A 19,576-nucleotide genomic window follows, 5' to 3' on the forward strand; every position below is an offset into this window, starting at 1 on the left:
AATATAATAATAATAATAATAATAATAATAATAATAATAATAATAGTAATATAATACATAATAATATACATCACACAATCCTAAACACTTGGGAAGTGTTCGACTTGTGATTTTGTAATGCGAAATCCAGCATATATATCTCGTTTGCTGTGTCATACTATGTCTTTGTGTCAATAATAATACACTATTATAATTATATATTACATGTAATATAACTAATAATACTGATATATATATATATATATATATATATATATATATATATATATGGGATATAAACGGCGCTAATAAATAAATAAATATAGTGAGGAGCCTCCGGTGGCGCAGCATGTTAAAGCGCTGAGCTGCTGAATTTGCAGACCAAAAGGTTGCAGGTTCGAATTCAGGGAGCGGAGTGAGCTGTTAGTTCCAGCTTCTGCCAACCTAGCAATTCGAAAACATGCAAATACGAGTAGATCAATAGGTACTGCTCCGGCATGCAGCAACTTTAATGCACACATTTTGGATCAAATTACAAAGAAGTCCCTTTTTTGCTGCTGAGCATTACATTCGGCAGCAAATACTTTTATGCTTTCAGAGTTTTGAAAATTGAGATGCGCATTGTATTCAATGGCACATTAGTAAATATGGATAGTATCCTACTCTTTTCTCATTGTTCTTCTCTTTCATCTCCCTTTTTTTTGTAATTCTTTCCAAACAGAGCATGACTCCTGAGCAGCTGATGACTTTGTGTGAGGCTGGCATTCACAGTAGTAACGTCAGTGTCCGTGTGAACGTCGTGAGCATTTTGGGAATTGCTGGCAGCGTGCTGGCAAAAGTGGAAGACACGGCAGAAACACTAAAGGTAAAACCGGACGGTGAGATCGCTCTCTTATTTTGGTAAGGCAGAGGCTTGCAAGATGGTTGTCTTGATCCGCAGTGTGTTTAATGTTCCAGATGATCGGGAAATTCCTCCTTGATGTTGCGACCAAGGATCCGTCCCTCGTGGTTGTTGGAGAAGCTCTGGATGCCCTTTTTGACGTTTTCGCCGACGGCAAAGAAGCTGAAAGGGCAGCGGAACAAATAAGGCTGCTTCATGTCCTTAGGGAATTCCAGCCCGTTTTCAAATCGCGGGTAAGTCTCGTGCATCACAGCAAGAGTGAGGAATGGAAGTGTGATTGTGTAGTCTTTCGGTGCATCAGACCACATAATCTAACTTTGCAAATGTACTTATAATCGCCTAAACAACTCAATTGTTTTTCCGGTTTTGAAAAGCGCCAACAAAATATTAGCTTTCATGTTGCACTAATATATTTAAAGCTGAGATGGGCATTGTGAATGCCTTGGATCTTGCTGCAGTAATCTCCCAATTCCAATTAGTCCCTAAATGCCCCCAAACTAACATTTCAAAAAACATCTACAATGTGATTTTTCTGGATGCTTTAACATAGAAAGTCCATAGAAAACTGCAAAATACACCATACAGACACCCCAGAACTTTGTATTATCTCCAAAATATTGGAGTAATTCCTCAGAGCATACCAACTTTGTTAACTCTCTAGTTTGAATTTCCAATCTTCAGTTTCTGAGGGAGTGAAGGGGATTATTTTTCATCCAAACTACCATATATACTCGAGTATAAGCCAACCCGAATATAAGCCGAGGCACCTAATTTTACCACAAAAAATGGGAAAACATTGACTCCAGTATAAGCCGAGGGTGGGTAAATTTCAGAAATAAAAATAGATACCAATAAAATTACATTAATTGGGGCATCAGTAGGTAAAATGTTTTTGAATATTTACATAAAGCTCAAATTTAAGATAAGACAGTCCAACTCTGATCAAATCATTATTCTCATCTTCGATGTTAATGTGCTTATGTATCCTTTTAATAATAATAGTGTAAAATAATACATGTAATAATAATAATAATAATAATAATAATAATAGTAAATACAGGAAAATAATACATGTAATAATTATTATAAATACAGGAAAATAATACATGTAATAATAAATAGAGAAAAATAATAAATGCAATAATAATAATAAGATCAGAGTGAAATAATAAACTTATTAATAATAATAATAAAAATAGAGTAAAATAAATGTAATAGTAGCAACAATAATAGAGAAAAATAATAAATGTAATAATACCAATAATAATAGAGAAAAATAATAAATGTACCATATATTCTCGAGTATAAGCTGACCCAAATATAAGTCAACCAGGACCCTCACCCGAGTATAAGCCGAGGGGGGCTTTTTCAGTCTGTGGACTCATCTTGTTTGTTTCTAATAATAATAATAATATAATATAATAAAATACCTCCCCCCCTCTTTTTGAATTGCAGATCAGGAAAGAAGGAAAAGGACAATACAGCACCGATCAGTTATGCGTCCTTGACAATGTGAAGCTGAATTTAAGACGATTCATTGCTTATCAGGAAACTTTGGAGAAGAAAAAATAACTTTTTTGGTGTAGCATAAAGAATGTAAAGCTGTATTTTTTTGGTATTGTTTCTGAGATATTTTTGACCTGGAATTATCTAGCACCTTGCGGTGGCCGGTGGTTGGGTATTCTGATTGCTTTGGGTGATGGATTCATTATGGATAAAAAGTGGGATTGGAAATGAAAAAGAATTCAGTTTAACACCACTTTAACTGCTATGATGTAGTGCTATGGAATGATGGGAGTTGTAGTTTGGTGAAGCACCGGCATTCTTAGGCAGAGAAGGCTAAAGACGTCGTAAACCTACATCTGTCAGGATGGCATCGCATTGACTCATAGCAGTTCAACTCATGTCAGACTGCATTAATTTTTCAATGTAGATGTAAACAAATGGCAGTGAACTAGCTCAGCCTTCCCATTGATGCCAACCATGGCTGTAAATTAACGACACTGTACTTGCGTTTAGCTTTAGAAACTATTATTATCCTGAATCATAGACATTAAATGAACGCTCATGGTAATGATTTATAACAGGGAAGAAAGGGAAAGTAGAATTTGGGTGGAATTTATTATCACTGAAGGGCGAGCAGGAATTGTGCCTTTTGGGTGCCGAAGTGTCGTTTTGAAAAAAAGAACAAAATAAAATATTTTTAATATTGGGGTCTGCTAAGTGTCTCTAATTGCAAAAGCAACACATTCCCTTTTGCTGGGCTGCATTAGTGCAATATTTTGGCCTGAAGTGGCTCTAACCGAGGGCTGGCTTTGTCATATCGGACAAAGAAACCCAAGAGTTGTTTGTATATTTTTGATATACAGGAGCCCCCGGTGGCGCAGCGAGCTAAACCGCTGAGCTGCTGAACTTGCAGACCGAAAGGTTGCAGGTTCGAATCTGGGGAGCAGAGTGAGCGTCTGCTGTTAGCCCCAGCTTCTGCCAACCTAGCAGTTCGAAAACATGCAAATGTGAGTAGATCAATAGGTACCGCTTCGGCGGGAAGGTAACGGCACTCCATGCGGTCATGCCAGCCACATGACCTTGGAGGTGTCTACAGACAACGCTGGCTCTTCGGCTTAGAAATAGAGATGAGCACCAACCCCCAGAGTCGAACACGACTGGACTTAATGTCAGGGGAAAACCTTTACCTTTACCTGTATATATATATATATGTGTGTGTGTGTGTGTGTGTGTGTGTGTGTGTGGGGGGGAGTCACCAGTGGCGCACCATGTTTCAGTGCTGAGCTGCTGAACTTGCGGACTGAAAGGTTGCAGGTTCGAATCCGGGGAGCAGAGTGAGCGTCTGCTGTTAGCCCCAGCTTCTGCCAACCTAGCAGTTCGAAAACATGCAAATGTGAGTAGATCAATAGGTACCGCTTCAGCGGGAAGGTAACGGCGCGCCATGCAGTCATGCCGGCCACATGACCTTGGAGGTGTCTACGAACAACGCCGGCTCTCGAGCTTAGAAATGGAGATGAACACTAACCCCCAGAGTCGGATATGACTGGACTTAATGTCAGGGGAAAACCTTTACCTATGTGTGTGTGTGTGTCTGTATTTTTGATAGTCTTTGACAAACTGGAAAGAGGGAAACACCAGTCTCTGGGAACCAGCACTGATCCTGGAGGTGCAATGGATGGACAAATATTCCACATTCCATAGACTTCTTTGCAGGCGATGCCTCGCCAGGGTTTTATTTCCAGTCTTGGCTGCACAAATGACGGATTGCCATTGGCCTCTATGGCTGAGTCATAACAACAGGTGCTCGGCGAAACTGCGCACACCTGTCACCTTGAAATGTGTTTGCGGAACGGTTGGCAAACACAGTGGCACCAAACTGGCTCCCTTTACCTTGAGCCAGTAAAGGAACATAGGCCGTCCCCGAGCTACAAACATCTGACTTGCAAACGACTCCTAGTTAAGGACAGGGCTGAGACAACAAGAAGCGAGAGAAATATACCTCTAGGAAGGGAAATTCACTCCTGGAAGAGTTGTTGTCATGGGGAAAAGGTGTCTCCACTGAAGCTTTATCACCAATCCTTGTTTCCACAACATGCCAAGGCATCCAAACTAAGCCAATGGGTTTTATAACTATTTTTGACATACCGTATATACTCGAGTATAAGCCGACCCAAATATAAGCCGAGGCACCTAATTTTACCACAAAAAACTGGGAAAACATTGACTCCAGTATAAGCCGAGGGTGGTAAATTTCAGAAATAAAAATAGATACCAATAAAATTACATTAATTGAGGCATCAGTAGGTTAAATGTTTTTGAATATTTATATAAAGCTCAAATTTAAGATAAGACTGTCTAGCTCTGATCAAATCATTATTCTCATCTTCTTCGATGTTAATGTGCTTATGTATCCTTTTAATAATAATAGAGTAAAATAATACATGTAATAATAATAAATACAGGAAAATACATGTAATAATAAATTGAGTAAAATAATAAATGCAATAATAATAAGATCAGAGTGAAATAATAAATGTACAGTAGGGTCTCACTTATCCAACATAAACGGGCTGGCAGAACGTTGGATAAGCGAATATGTTGGATAATAAGGAGAGATCAAGAAAAAGTCTATTAAACATCAAATTAGGTTATGATTTTACAAATTAAGCGCCAAAACATCATGTTATACAACAAATTTGACAGAAAAAGTAGTTCAATACGCAGTAATCTTATGTTGTAATTACTCTATTTACGAATTTAGCATCAAAATATCACGATGTATTGAAAACATTGACTACAAAAATGCCTTGGATAATCCAGAATGTTGGATAAGCGAATGTTGGATAAGTGAGACTCTACTGTATTAATAATAATAATAAAAATAGAGTAAAATAAATGTAAAGTAGCAACAATAATAGAGAAAAATAATAAATGTACCATATATTCTCGAGTATAAGCTGACCCAAATATAAGCCAACCAGGACCCTCACCTGAGTATAAGCCAAGGGGGGCTTTTTCAGTCTTTAAAAAAGGGCTAAAAAACTAGGCTTATACTCGAGTATATACAGTATGTTGTCTTGCAAGCTTTTGTAAGCAAGGGACTATTTCTAGCAAATAGCTTTTTCCCACTGACACCTATATCCCGTTATATTCTATTTCTATTATCATGCAGGCCAGGATAGGGTAGTCTTCTAGTATATTGACCCCTATTTGCCATCCATGAGATTGATCCAAAATTGTAATTTTTAAAAATATATCCCTATGGGCGCTTTTGGCCACACAAATATTATATAAGTATTTCAATAAATAAATAACACTCCTCAAAGGAGGAAATATTGTGACTGATCTATCTTCTCTTATACTTCCCATTGCAAAATGTAAATCTCCTCTAAATAGATGTACCTGTATGTACCTGGCATGCATTTAATTCCATGGTTTTTGGATAACCATGTGCCACATATTACTATATACAACTAGATTCTGTTGTGAATAATGCACATAATGAATGAACCACATCAAATGCAATTTTTGCCTTGTGCTATATAGATTGATATAGAGAAAATAGACATATTTCTAACAAAACATATGGGACGTAAGGCTATTGCAGGCATGGGCAAACTTGGGTCCTCCGGGTGTTTTGGACTTCAACTCCCACAATTCCTAACAGCCTACCGGCTGTTAGGAATTGTGGGAGTTGAAATCCAAAACACCCGGAGGACCCAAGTTTGCCCATGCCTGGACTATTGGGTTCTCGCTCCAAACTTTATTTGTATTTTTATGTATACAAATATGACAGAAAACGTAGTTCAATACGCAGTAATGTTATGTTGTAATTACTGTATTTACGAATTTAGCACCAAAATATCACGATATATTGAAAACATTGACTACAAAAATGCATTGGATAATCCAGAAGCTTGGATAAGCGAGTCTTGGATAAGTGAGACTCTGCTGTATTATCAATCTATGCAAGTTATGTATATTGCTAACAGGCCAAACAACTGTGTTTTAGGCTCCGGAGTTATTTTGAAATGTTTGAATGGAAATTTCCCCTCTTGTCCTTAACCTCAAGTGGAAAGAATAAACAGCTGCTTTGGGAGGGAAAATACCTTTGATACTGAGGATGCATCTACACTGCAGAATTAATGCAGTTTGACACCACTTTAAACAGCCACAGCTCCACAGAACCATGGGAGCTGCAGTTTTACAAGGTCTTGAGTCTTTTCCCAGGATCAGAAAGGATCTGGGGCTATATAGGGCCAGGCCTGGAAAACAAGTGGCCCCTACAGGTTTTTTTTTTGAGACTCCAATTCCCAGAAGTCTTGGCCAGGTTTGCTTATGGCCAGGAATTCTGGGAGATGAAGTCCAAAATGCCTGGAGGGCCACCGGCCTGCTTGAGGGTATTTGAGGCCTTATCTAACCGTAGCATTAGATAAAACAGATCTCTGGGAATGGACTTACGGTTTTGTTGAGGCCAGATAGATTCTGCACAGCTTTGGGACTCCAACTCCCAGAAGCCTTGGCCAGCTTTGTCTATGGCCAGGAATTCTGGGAGACGGAGTCCAAAACGCCTGGAGGGCCACAGGCCTGTCTGAGAGTATTTGAGGCCTTATCCAGGTGTAGCATTATGAAACAAATCTGAGTATGGACTTAGGGCTTTGTTGAGGCTAGAGATACTATGCACAGCTTTGGGACTCCAACTCCCAGAAGCCTTGGCCAGCTTTGTCTGTGGCCAGGAATTCTGGGAAACAGAGTCCCAATCGCCACAGGCGTGAGGGCCTTCTCCAGGCCTCCTCACGGCGCGGCTTTGGGCCTCCAACTCCCAGAATTCCCAACCGTTAGGCAAGCCGGCGAGGCCTTCTGGGAGTTGTAGGCAGGCAGCAATGACCCAATAGTAAAACGGGCCGTTAGGGTTAGGGCAGGCTGTGCATTCGGAGGCCTTCTCTGAAGCGAGGCTTGGTAAGAGTGGGTTTGCTGGGGACTGAGGGGCGGCCTAGCCTCCAGGGCCCACCCGGGCCGAGAGTGCCGAGGCCTAGTCGGGCCTCGAGCGCGGGCGGCTCCTCCCTCCGCCTCCCTCCCACGCCTTTATTACGCGAGGCCCCGGCCGCCTCTTCTCCGCCTAGGCCCCGCCTCGCTGGAGGGGCGGAGAAGGCGAGGAACGAGGCAGGCAGGCAGTCAGGCAGTCAGTCTTGGCGCGGCCTGCATTGGGACTCGGAGCGGCCTTCTCTTCCTTCCATTGCCAGGGAGGGAGGAAGAAGGAGGCGGCGGCGGCCAGGCGCTCTCCCGGCCCGGCTCCGCGTTTGATGGATCCCCGAATCGCCTGGTTCCAGCCAGAGCAGCTCGGCCCCTCCAACCGCCTGTGGATGCAGATCTGGGAGACCACGCAAGGGGTGCGCAACCTCTACTTCCAGCAGCAGCAAGAGCAGCCTCCGTCCTCGCCTCAGCCCCCTTCTTCCGTCGTCGGCATGAACTTCTTGCCGCTGGAGAACAACAACAACCACCACTACAAAATAGGCCCCGCTTCAGCCTCGGCCTCGATTGCGGCGCCTTCCCCGGCCGCGGCGACGGCAGCGGCAACGTCGTCGTCGTCCTCCGCGGCGGCCAGCAACAAGAGGAAGCGCGTCAACAAGGCCAGCACCTTCGGGCTCAATTTCGCGCTTCTCCTCGGAGGGGAGAGCGGAGGAGGGGGCCCCAAGGCGCCCGGGGACGGGCCCCGAGAAGAGGAGCCTCCCGCCGCCGTGGGCTACACCGGCACGCCCTGGAAGAAGGACGAGGCCAAGGGCGGCTACGCGCCCGGCGTGGTCGGGTAAGCCTTTCCGTGGGGCGCTTCTTTATGCCCTCCAGGCATATCTGGTTATGGGGCAAAGGGGTGTCCACGGTCTTTTGACAGCAGTGCGAGCGAGGGAAAGAGATCTTGGGGCCGTTCCACACAGCCATATAACCCAGAATAGCAAGGCAGGAAATCTCACAGTATCAGCTTCGAACTGGGATATATGACAGTGTGGACTCAGGGCCCTGTCACACAGCCACATAACCCAATATCTGCTTCGAACTGGGATATATATTAGTGTGAGCTCAGGACCCTGTCACACAGCCTTATAACCCAATTTCTGTTTCAAACTGGGATATATATCAGTGTGAACTCGGGTCCCTGTCACACAGCTATATAACCCAATATCTGCTTCGAACTGGGATATATATCAGTGTGAGCTCAGGGCTCTTCTACACAGCCATATAACCAAGAAAGTCAAGGTAGGAAATGCCACAATATCTCATTCAAACTGGGATATATGACAGTGTGAACTCGGGGTCCTTCCACCCAGGCATATAACCCACAATATCAAGGCAGAAAATCCCACAATATTTGCTTTGAACTGAGATATATGACAGTGTGAACTCAGGGCCCTGTCTACAACCATATAACCCAATATCCGCTTCAAACTGGGATATATATCAGTGTGAGCTCTACACAAGCATATAACCAAGAATGCCAAGGTAGGAAATGCCACAATATCTCATTCAAACTGGGATATATGACAGTGTGAACTCAGGGCCCTTCCACCCAGAAATATAACCCACAATATCAAGGCAGGAAATCCCACAATATTTGCTTTGAGCTGAGATATATGACAGTATGAACTCAGGACCCTTCCACACAACCATATAACTAGGGCCCCTTCCACACAACCCTGTATCCCAGAATACCAAGGCAGAAAATTCCACATTATCTGAGTGTGGACTTGGACAACCCTGTTCAAAGCAGATATTGTGAGATTTTCTGCCTTGATATTCTGGGATATAGGGCTGTGTGGAAGGGCGCTCAGAATATCAAGGCAGGAAATCCCACAATATTTGCTTCGAATTGAGATATATGACAGTATGAACTCAGGGCCATTCTACACAACCACATAATTAGGGCCCTAGAAAGACAGCAGGGAGGGAGCCATTCTGACTTCCCCGTGCAGGGGGTTCCAGAGTCAAGGAGCAGCCACCGAAAAGGCCAGCTCTCTCGTTCCCACCAACCAAGCTTGAGATGAAGGTGGTACCAAAACCTGGGCCTCTCCTGAAGGGGAACTCAGGGCCTGGGCAGAATCGTACAAGGGAATGCAGTCGGCCAAATAACTTGGACCTGAACTGTCTAGGGCTTTAAAGATCATAGCCAGCACTTTGAATTGTGTCAGGTAACTGACTGGCAGCTAGTGAAGCTACTTCAGCAGGGGGATTGGAGATAAAACTTCAATTGAGACACCTTTCCCCATGACAATAACTCTTCCATGAATTAATTTCCCTTCTTAAGGGTAGATTTCTCTCAATTTGTGTTGTCTCACCCCCGTTCTTAACTAGGAGTCATTTGTATGTCAAATATTTGCAACTTTGGGATGGCCTGTACTTCATTGATCCCCAAGAGCAAGGGCTCCAAGCCAAGGCGGATAAACTTCCTGCGTAGGAGGAACACCTTTGGACCCAGGGGTCCCATGGCTTTCGCCCCAGATGCAAAAGAAGGCAATTCCATTGGGGCCCGTGCAAGCATGTGTGTGTGTACGTGGGTGGCTCCACACCCTTTGACCTGTACTCTGTTTTTATATCTTTGGACCTAGAGATCCCAGATGCCCAGGATGCCTGGTGTTCAGGGTAGACATGTTCAGGCACATGTATGGTTGTGCACATGATCATGCATATATGGGTGGTTCCACACCCTTTACCTGTTATTGTTTCTTGGGACCTGAAGATCCTATGGGTTTTATCCCAGAGGTCCAGGATGCTTGGTATTCAGCACCATGGCAGTTCCATTTCCGGCACATGCAACACATGTATGTATATCTCATGGTTCCACACCCTTTCTCCATTTATGTAGGTGGCTTCATGCCCTATCACCATCCCCATGGACCTTAGGTCCCATGAACTTCATCCAAAATGTTCAGCATTGAGGCTGTTCCATTCAGGCACATGCAGTCAAGTTCTCTCTGTATTCATATGTATAGATGGGTGGTGTTATACCCCTTACCTGTTTTTATCCCTTTGGACCTAGAGGTCCTATGGGTTTCATTCCAGATGCCGAAGATGGTTTGTGTTCAGTGCTAAGGCAGTTCTCTTAAAGCACTTGCAAGTGTGTTTGTGTACGTATCTATGGGTGCTTCTGCATCCTTTCCCTGCTTATATAGATAGTTCTGCATTCCTTTCCCATGTTTACCCCTTTTGACCTAAAAGTCCCTTGAGTTTCATTCTAGATGCCCAGGATGCCTGGTGTATTGTGCACATGCATATGTATATATTTGTAGTTTTGTACCTTTTCTCCCTTTATATAGGTGGCTTCATGTCCTTTCCCCATTTTCATGGACCTAGAGATCTATGGGTTTCATCCCAGATGCTGAGGATGTTTGGTGCTGAGGCAGTTCTGTTCAGGCACATACAAGCATTTTCTCTGTAGTGTGTGTGTATATATAAGTGGTCCCCTTTATATAGCTGTTTTGCACTCTTGACCTGTTTTGGTATCTTTGGACCTAAATGTCTTAATGCGTTTCATTCCCGCACATGTTTGGTGGCCAGGCAGTTCTGTTCAGGAACATCCAAGCAGGTCTTTTGTATGTATGTGTGTACATAAGTGATGTCCTACACTTTCCAATATACACAAACCCAGAGAGATCTAAGGGTTGATCTCTTAAGATCCAGAACATATTTCCAGATTTGAACCATGTGCATCAAGAAATATTGGAAAGGTGTGGAAAATCAGTCAGTATTCAAGCTTAATTTGTGTTGCAGAAGTAACAGCAATTGCACTTTCTATACAGGTAATGTAAAGAGACTTTTAGATGAGGGGAATTAGGTTGGGATAGAAATACATGGTGAGACTTTCCTGCACAAAGCAGTGGTGCCTGGTCTTAATACTTTACATTGTGAAAGGCCTTCATGCTGCAGAGATGTGCAAGACCTGCTGTGTACTTGGAATGTACAGGGTTTGTTTGCATGTTGAGCCAGATTTGTCACTTGCTAAAGATCTTTACTCAAATTTACAGTGGAAAGTTTCGCTGATAGCCGATGGGAGTGGCTGGGTGATGATGCCTTGAAAGAGGAAAACGAAACTTTAGAAGTGCTTATCCACAAACGTTGTGGCATTGGCTCTTCCCTGCAGTGTAGTAATGCATTTGAATAAGAGATGGTCTCTTTAAAATGCTGTCTGGCGGTCTTGGCCCAGAAGCACATGGCGTGGGAAGCAAGAACATGTTCCCAATTCTCATCTGAAAGACAGACTTCTCTCTCTGTTATTTTGGAGGGAGGGTTGACAATATCCTCTTAAGGCATAGAGTGAGGTTTGTCTTTCAGATGGGGGCATGCCCTTCTTTCCAGCAACACATGTTTCTGGGCTAAAATGGCCAGACAGCATTTAAAGAGGATAACCTTGGTTTGGGTGATGAATGAGCTGGAGAGGAAGCTACACGTGAAGTTCTGGAGTCTTTTGGGTGGGAGTTGTTTCCTCATTCCAACAATTGGGGGGGGGGGGGGGTGGCTGGCAACGCAGCATGCACAGCTATGGGAAGGGGTGACTGGCTGGTTGAGGACGCAAGCGGCAGAGTTTAGTGGGGAAGGAGTTACCAAGCTCCTTCATCACTATGATAAGTGCCTAGATTTGAATGGCGACTATGTTGAGAAGTGGTATTTGGGTGTGGTTTTCAATTGCATATGGTAAGTGTTTTTTCCTATACTTTGTTCATTTTTAATTCCAAAACATAATCTACTTTCTGGATAGCCCTCGTATGTTCTCCTTTGTAATGTAGGTGCATATGTTGTGTGTGTGCGGGGACCCTTTACATATTCTGTACCTTTAGACTAGTTTTTTTTAAGGAGTGTGTCCTCCACTCACACTGCTTTGACCTGTCATTGCTTTTTTTTTTTGCATGGAAAAAGGTAGGGATCTGTCTCAATGTGCACTTGCTTGTAGAGAGGGCAAGAATGAATAAATGTGCAATATGTAACCAGGACACATGCTGCACAAAAGGATACACTCAGGTTTGAACCTTCTGATCCTTGTGATGTCGCAGCATGTGCTCCGACACGTGGAGCAGGAAGCATACTGCACAGACAGTGCCTGATAAAACGCATAGTATATACACTTGGTGTGTTCAGTGAATCGGAGACACTTATATAGAAATCACCTCAAGTTGGTGCTTTCAAAACCTCTTTTTTAATGTGAAAGGTCCACATTCTTTTTTGAATAGGATCTTTGTCACTGGTGCTGTTTCATTATGCGGGATCCCCAGAGGTAGGTGCTTTTCTGAATACAAATGTGCTTGTGTGCAGAGCAAGAAGGGCGTGGAGGGAAGTCTTCTCTGCAGTTGATGCATAGCTTCTCCTTGGCATGTTAAACTTCAATTAATAAACATTTGTAACGTTTTTGAAGATCCATTCAAATATCCCACCCATATACCGTGCTGCACCTGTGTTGATTTTGCTTATCTCTTCTCCATTATTCACATTAAAAGTCCACTGGGAAGTGGTCAAGCATCCTGATACTTGGATAGTTTTTTTTTTAACTGTAGCAGTTTGTTATATTTTGAGGTAATTTTGCAGTAATGTAAAATTTGTCAGTACAATATTCATTGAAGCAACTTGATTTTTAATTTTACTTTTCCAGTTGACACCTTCAAATAGAGTTCTATTTGTATAACACCTTACTCAGTTCTAATAACACTATGTAACAAAATTTGAAAAAAAAATCTGTTCACTTTGAAAGTATTTTCCTGTACAATTATGCGGTACTTACTTTGAAAGTAGTTGTTCTATTCCACAAACTTCGTATTTGTGGCTGCCAGAATCTATGTTGAATTGGTTAAGATACTGTGATATATTCATGGAAAAACTATAGCAAAATGTGCTGCATATTTCCATGTTCTTATGATAGAACCAATGAGAAAATGACATTTATAACCCAGGAACAAAAATCGTGTTACATAGGGTAATTTCTGTACACTTACATTTTCCAGAAAGTTTTACTTAGAACTTGTTTTTATGAATAGCATCCCTGCAAATCTAGCTTCAGTTGGACAGCCAACTTTGTCCACATGCTTGTGCCATGATCCTCAGAGTGACCTAGTTGGATTATACTTTGGAAGAATAAAATTACACTCAGAGAAAAAAGAGTCATAGTCATCTGTGGAGTGTTGCATGTTAAATGCTCCTAATGTATACTCTGAGATACTATTTCTATTAAATCTGGTTTATTGCTGTTGGGCTGACCTTTGTCATCTCTGAACTCTCTTGCCCTTGGTATATGTATCTTTGATTAAAGAACATGTCCAGGCAGCAATAACACCCAGTTCTGTGTTTTTACATATTCCATTCTAACTTTTACCTTTCACGATACGGCCCCGCAATATTTTGTTAGATCCCTGCAGAAGTCACCAGGACAACAGATAAACAGATCCCCTCCTCCCCTGTTCACTCCTTAGTCAACCTGAATGTCCTGTTCTAATAACTTCCCTTATCTAGAGAAAACTTGGCTTGTGAAAGAAGCTTTTTTTGTCTTCATAATAAATATAATCAACACATATACAGCCACCCCTCTGTATTTGCAGGTTTCACTTTTGTGGATTTGATCAATATGTTCTTTCTAGGATTCTTTGGGGCCTCCAGTGTGACTCTTGGGCAGCTATCCCTGAACTTTTCAATATACAACAGGATGTGTGACAAGTGGATAGTTTAATCCCATTCATTGTAACACTTGGGAGCACTGGGGGAAATTATCATTATCATTAGGGGAAAAAAGCAGGCATATACAAGATTAAACTATTGATTGAACTGTTGGCACATCTAGCTGTGACTCTAGTCCGAGTTGATGAGCAAAAGAGTTTAGGCAGATATCTTTTTATTTCCTCCCTGCTTATTATGTTGCTTAAAGACACAATAAATTAAAACTGAGACCTCCTGCCTGCAGACCATGTACTCCACCCTTAAATTGCAGTCTCTTGGATCCTAATTCCTGGTTCTTCGAGATACTACTGTTTTGATTCCTTCACAGTTTAAATAGTTCTTTGTTTGAGATGACAAAAAAAAATCTTCCTGTATTAATTACTCTTTCAAATGATCTTTTACTTTTCCAAAGGGTAGAACCATTAAAAACAGCCTAGTGGAAATTAATAACACAGTACCCTCCCCCAATCCTTTTGCTAAGAATAAAACACAAATACTATACAAATAATTTTCTGCATGTACTGTATAGTGTTTCTTCTAATAACCTAACCCAAAACCATCCTTTTCTTTGCATAACTTGAGTGTTGCTGCTGTATTGGGAGCTATGATGGCCATTTCACCATTAGAGGGAACGATGTTGAGTTTTCTGTGTGCTTGCCATGTATGTCCTCAATGTCAAGGAGATTCTGAATTACCTGACCTGTCATTAATTTGGTCATTTTCTAATCCTTTTATATGTGCCTGGGTTTCTGGCTAATCCATTCTTACTGTTGGGCCCCAAAAGTATTTGTAGACTGTCATCTTTCAGCTAGCCAATTACAGCCAATCTGATAATGCTATACTTCTAAAGTTGTGTAGATTTTCTTTTTGCTATGTATCCTATTACAACTGCATAAGTAGCTGAATACTTGAGGTTTTGCTGCTTTTTGCATTTAAATAGAAATAAATGTTTAGAAATGTAAATTCCTGCTATTTTAAAAACAATCTATGTTATATAAGTTACTTATAGATATTATAATTTCATAAAATACTTTTTAGAACATTTTATGACGAGAATGCCATTTAAAATACAGTAGTACCTTATTAATTTTTTAAAAAGGTTACCAGTTGTTTAGTAGAGCTTGATGCATATAACTGTAGCCTTAAAGGTATTAAAATGCCATAGTTTTGTACAAGCAGGGTTTTATACATATAACTACAGTCAAAGACAGTTGCACAGTGTCATTTTTGTCATTTCTGAAGCAGGAAAAGATGAAAATGTAAAACACATATTATATCAAGTAAGTGTTTTTTCGACAGTCCTGTGTCAAGTGTTATAATTTCATTGGTGTAATTTGAGCATATGATAGGCATGGGTCACAGTGGGCAGTTTCTTCTCAGGTGAGGTTAAAGTTTGAGCATTGGTCCTAGCTATTGAGCCATGTTTTGTATCACAGATGGAGGCCAAAAGGGCATTTTTCAACTTGCTGTGAAGTATCTGGAATAATGTACTGCAGTGAGTTTGAATTATGTCTCTATCTCACTAGCAAGTAAGAGAGAAGATAGAATATTGTGGACTGGTGGCAACAGTGGAAGCAATACTCTTACATCCTTTTGCAGATTTAATTGATATGCTGGTGTTGTCAATGGTAAAGCTTCCTACTTAAAGCAGATAGATCCCATGTGAACACTTGCAGACTTGAGACTTCATTAGATGTTTCCTTGTAATAGTCACATGGCGCAGTAAAATACTTTCTATATCAGTGGTTCCCAACCCTAATGAGGTTATGAAGGGGTTCGCGACTCGAAAAAGGTTGGGAACTTCTGTCCTATATCATATTGTTATACACACCTTGCTTTATCATAATGTTCCAGGTGAAGAGGGCAGTAACATCCCTGGAAGGCTGACATTTTTCATATGATAGCAACAGTTGTCTGTTATTGCTCCTTACCAAATAGGAATTCTTTATAGACGTGCTTTTAAATATGTATATGAATGAAGTGATGAGTACCACTGCATTGTTATTATTCCTTAACATTGCGATTCAGGAGATCATCACAGCACTGAGGGAATGAAATTAATATTGCATCACGATAATAGATGTGGTTGAGAGAGTTGGGGATTTCAGGCTGTGTGAGTCCTCAATTGACTCTATTGCTTTGCTGATAAAGGAATATTTATCATAACCTTGATTCCTTTATGTGTGTACATGAAAGGGGTAAAATACTGTTTGTGTTCTATTCTGTATAATAGCACGGGAACCACTTCTTTTTAAATATGCAATGTCAACTTTAGAAGAGTGGATTTGAGTTGAATAAGTGAATTTATGTTGAATGACAATTCTTGCTAATTTTTCATTCACTGGGTTTTTGAAATTTTGTTTCCTGTATGTTTAGGCTCTCCTCTATTTGTTACAGTCACGCTTTTACAAAACCAATTAAAATCAGATCTACTGATCTGCTTCTGTCTGTCTCAAGAATAATTGAGAAGGTTGGGAGCTGAAGTCTGAAATGAGGGGCTGTCTTTCTCCACCCTTTTATTCCAAGTTTATTTCTATGTTTGGGTTTTTAAATAAGTAAGTCAATACTTGAATATCATGTCCAAGCAGAGGAGATAAATCCGCTCTGGATTATAGGGGCTTCCTCTTCAATAGCTGCTCCGAATTAAATGGGAGTTCTCCAGTTGTTGGTGTCTAATTATGTATTGCTTGACCTTATATCCAGGTATGAAGAAATTTGCCATATCTCTTTCTGAAGGGCATGTCTACAGCCAGTTGGTAACAGGAAACTATTGGGCCTGTTGGAAGTAGGTGCCCAGCATCTTTAAAACTGAGAACTTTTAGCTTACGTGTTTGAATCCTGATCCCTGGAGAGTGATGGGATACTTGAAAACTGGCTGGTTTATTCTAATATCATAAGTAATTATGAGTCAGCTCCAGAATGTATCCTGCTTATGCCTGGAATGCTTTGGGATAATTCTATTGAGAGATTGGCACATTAGGAAGCAAGTGCTTTGGCCACGGATCTGCTTTTTCTTCTTGTGTTTTCCTTGTTTCTTCCTCTATCAGTTTGAGGTTATTTCTTAAAATAACTGTCATCATGCAAAATATTATGTTGCCATCATTTGTTTTTTGTCTGCCATCAGGCAAGTCCTAAATTACAGGAGTACAGTGTCTTACATAGAGTATCTTTATAGTTACTATTGCATATTGAAAGGTATTAAAATGTTTGTGATATGTTTTCTTCATAAGCTGAATTAAAGCAGTGGACTTGAGGTTTATGAGTAATGTGTCTAAAGACAACTATCTTGCTATCCATGTTTTACATTTGCAGAATCCTCCACCTGGGAGTATGCTTCCTTCCGGATGTCCACCTGATATAAAAATGCTATCTACAGGTTGTTGTTCTTGTCTCTTCTTTCACCTTTTCTCTTTCTATTAACAGCAAAGTCTGTTTGTCCAGCTGGACAAACAGTAAGATACACTACCTCTCTGTTACAGCTCTTAAGTCCAGAGGGACACAGAAAGTCAGCTTCTTGCCTTTTTTTCTCCATAGAAAGTAAAACAAAGGGTTTACTTTCTGAGTTTCTAGCCCTAACTTGGAGAAGGTGAAAGAGCAGCTGCCATGAATTATGGAAACACAGCAAAGCACAAAAGCCTTTGCCTGACCCAGATTTCTAGCTGTTTTTGAGCACCCCCTAATTTACTTGCTTTTACAAGGACAACCTTCTAATTTTCATTGTGCTTTACAATCAATATAGTTTCACTATAAAAAGAGAATACTAGTTCCGTTTTATAGATGGCAAATTGATAGCTAGCAATTTTCCTAATACTCAGGTGTGCCACATATTAGGAATTTGCCAATTCAGACTCTCACATAGTTTCCATCCAGTCACGTTGACACATCAACTTTTGCTATTCAACTTTTATTCAATGTTAAAGTTGATATTTGTGCCTTACAATGTATATTCCAGTGAAGCAGAACTAAGACCTTATACCCCACAGTAGCACTATATTGGGTTGTAGCAAATAACTAATTCATAATTACATTTTGACAGTGATTTTGTCCATTTTAATGACATTGTGACATGGCTATGAGATAGATGAGTAACTCAAAAAATAACTCTGATCTGCTCTTTTTCATGTGTTTTTCACGTAATTGATAAACATTTTCCATTGCCCTATATGTCGTATGATACGGTTTGGCATGTTATCCAGATTATTTGAAGGAACATATTCTTCCTTATCTACCTGCCCATGGTTTGAGATCTTCCGGAAAGGCCCTGATCTTCTGTTCTATCATCCGTACAGGTACATTTGGTGGGAGAAAGATCAGGGCCTCTCCAGATGATCTCAAAAAATGGGCAGGTTTACTTATCCATGGGTCCATCTCCAAACTATACCTCAAATTTTATTTGAGAAGTAAACAAACCCTTTTCTTGCATTGAGTAGTGAAAGATGTGTTGTTGCTTCTAGCTCAGTGGTTCTCAACCTGTGGATCCCCAGATGTTTTGGCCTACAGCTCCCAGAAATCCCAGCCAGTTTACCAGCTGTTAGGATTTCTGGAAGTTGAAGGCCAAAATGTCTGGGGACTCACAGGTTGAAAACTACTGTTCTAGCTTGACTCAAGAACAGAAGCTGAAAGTGCCATCTTTGATGTTTCTTACTATGACATGTGGAATTTTTTGCTTTCTCTATGGGTGAAAGTACATCTCTGGGTAATATTTAAAAGACTGACTCACTCTTTCCTGATTTTCCCTATGCCCCACTGAAAAGAAGTTATTTGTATCTAACCTAAGTTCAGTTGCTTTAAGTAGGATCCAGTCCCAGCTCAGTTTAATTTATTTGGGATCTCTGAAGGTCAAGGTCTATGAAGAACTGGTCTTGAGAACCGAAAGGCATAATCCCAACAAAAAGCTCACTGTATATTCTCAACCTCCAGTCATGAATACTACAGTATTAGTATGTTGAGTGTTGCCTGGGCATTGAGAGCAGCAGTTTCCACATGCTTTATGTGAGCTGTCCATTAAAAAAAATACAGTGATGATGTAAGTGTTGTTAAGGGAGGGACGAGACCTTCCATGTAACATCTGGAGAGGTCAGCCTTCAGTCTATACTATACAGGACATCTCTGAATCACAGTGGCAGTGCTTTTTTTTTTTTTCTTTGAAGGGTCTGGCCTTGGAAAGGTATTGGTACATTTGCATTGTGTGTATTTGAAACTGCTTCCAGAGGAACACCCTTCCTCTCACAATTCCACTTGTGTCTTCTTAAAAGGGTGAGGGCCATTCTTTTTTTATTACCAGACCCCCTCGGCCTTCAGAAAGCCTTTTGAAATCAGTAGCATGAAAAATAATTAGCATTTTCGTGGGCTACTAAGCTCCTAATTCACAGGAAAATGATTCTTGTAAGGAAAGGAAAGTGCTTGGTCCTAATTAAGGGGCTATAGAATAAGAGATAATGGCTTTATAAGGAGTTTGTAAGAAACAGTTGAGATACTCTACAGTTCCTGATCAGTATTCTTCAG

At 41.0% G+C, this 19,576-nt stretch overlaps 2 protein-coding genes across 3 annotated transcripts in view; both read left to right on the top strand.

The window, feature by feature from the left end:
- Positions 1-3,089, top strand: part of heatr3 (HEAT repeat containing 3) — a 34,108-nt gene extending 31,019 nt beyond the window's left edge. For both annotated transcript variants that reach the window (XM_062961894.1, XM_016995463.2), the window contains exons 13-15: positions 701-844; positions 937-1,113; positions 2,336-3,089. In XM_062961894.1, coding sequence (XP_062817964.1) covers positions 701-844; positions 937-1,113; positions 2,336-2,452 — 438 coding nt within the window. In that variant the 3' untranslated portion in view covers positions 2,453-3,089. The remainder of the gene's footprint in view (positions 1-700; positions 845-936; positions 1,114-2,335) is intronic.
- Positions 3,090-7,281: 4,192 nt separating this feature from the next.
- tent4b (terminal nucleotidyltransferase 4B) overlaps positions 7,282-19,576 on the top strand; it is a 35,014-nt gene continuing 22,719 nt past the window's right edge. The window contains exon 1 of the mRNA XM_003224002.4: positions 7,282-8,192. Within this exon, the coding sequence (XP_003224050.1) occupies positions 7,690-8,192 (503 nt within the window). The 5' untranslated portion in view covers positions 7,282-7,689. The remainder of the gene's footprint in view (positions 8,193-19,576) is intronic.

Source organism: Anolis carolinensis, unplaced genomic scaffold, assembly GCF_035594765.1.
Source record: "Anolis carolinensis isolate JA03-04 unplaced genomic scaffold, rAnoCar3.1.pri scaffold_9, whole genome shotgun sequence".
NCBI classification, from domain to species: Eukaryota; Metazoa; Chordata; class Lepidosauria; order Squamata; family Dactyloidae; genus Anolis; species Anolis carolinensis.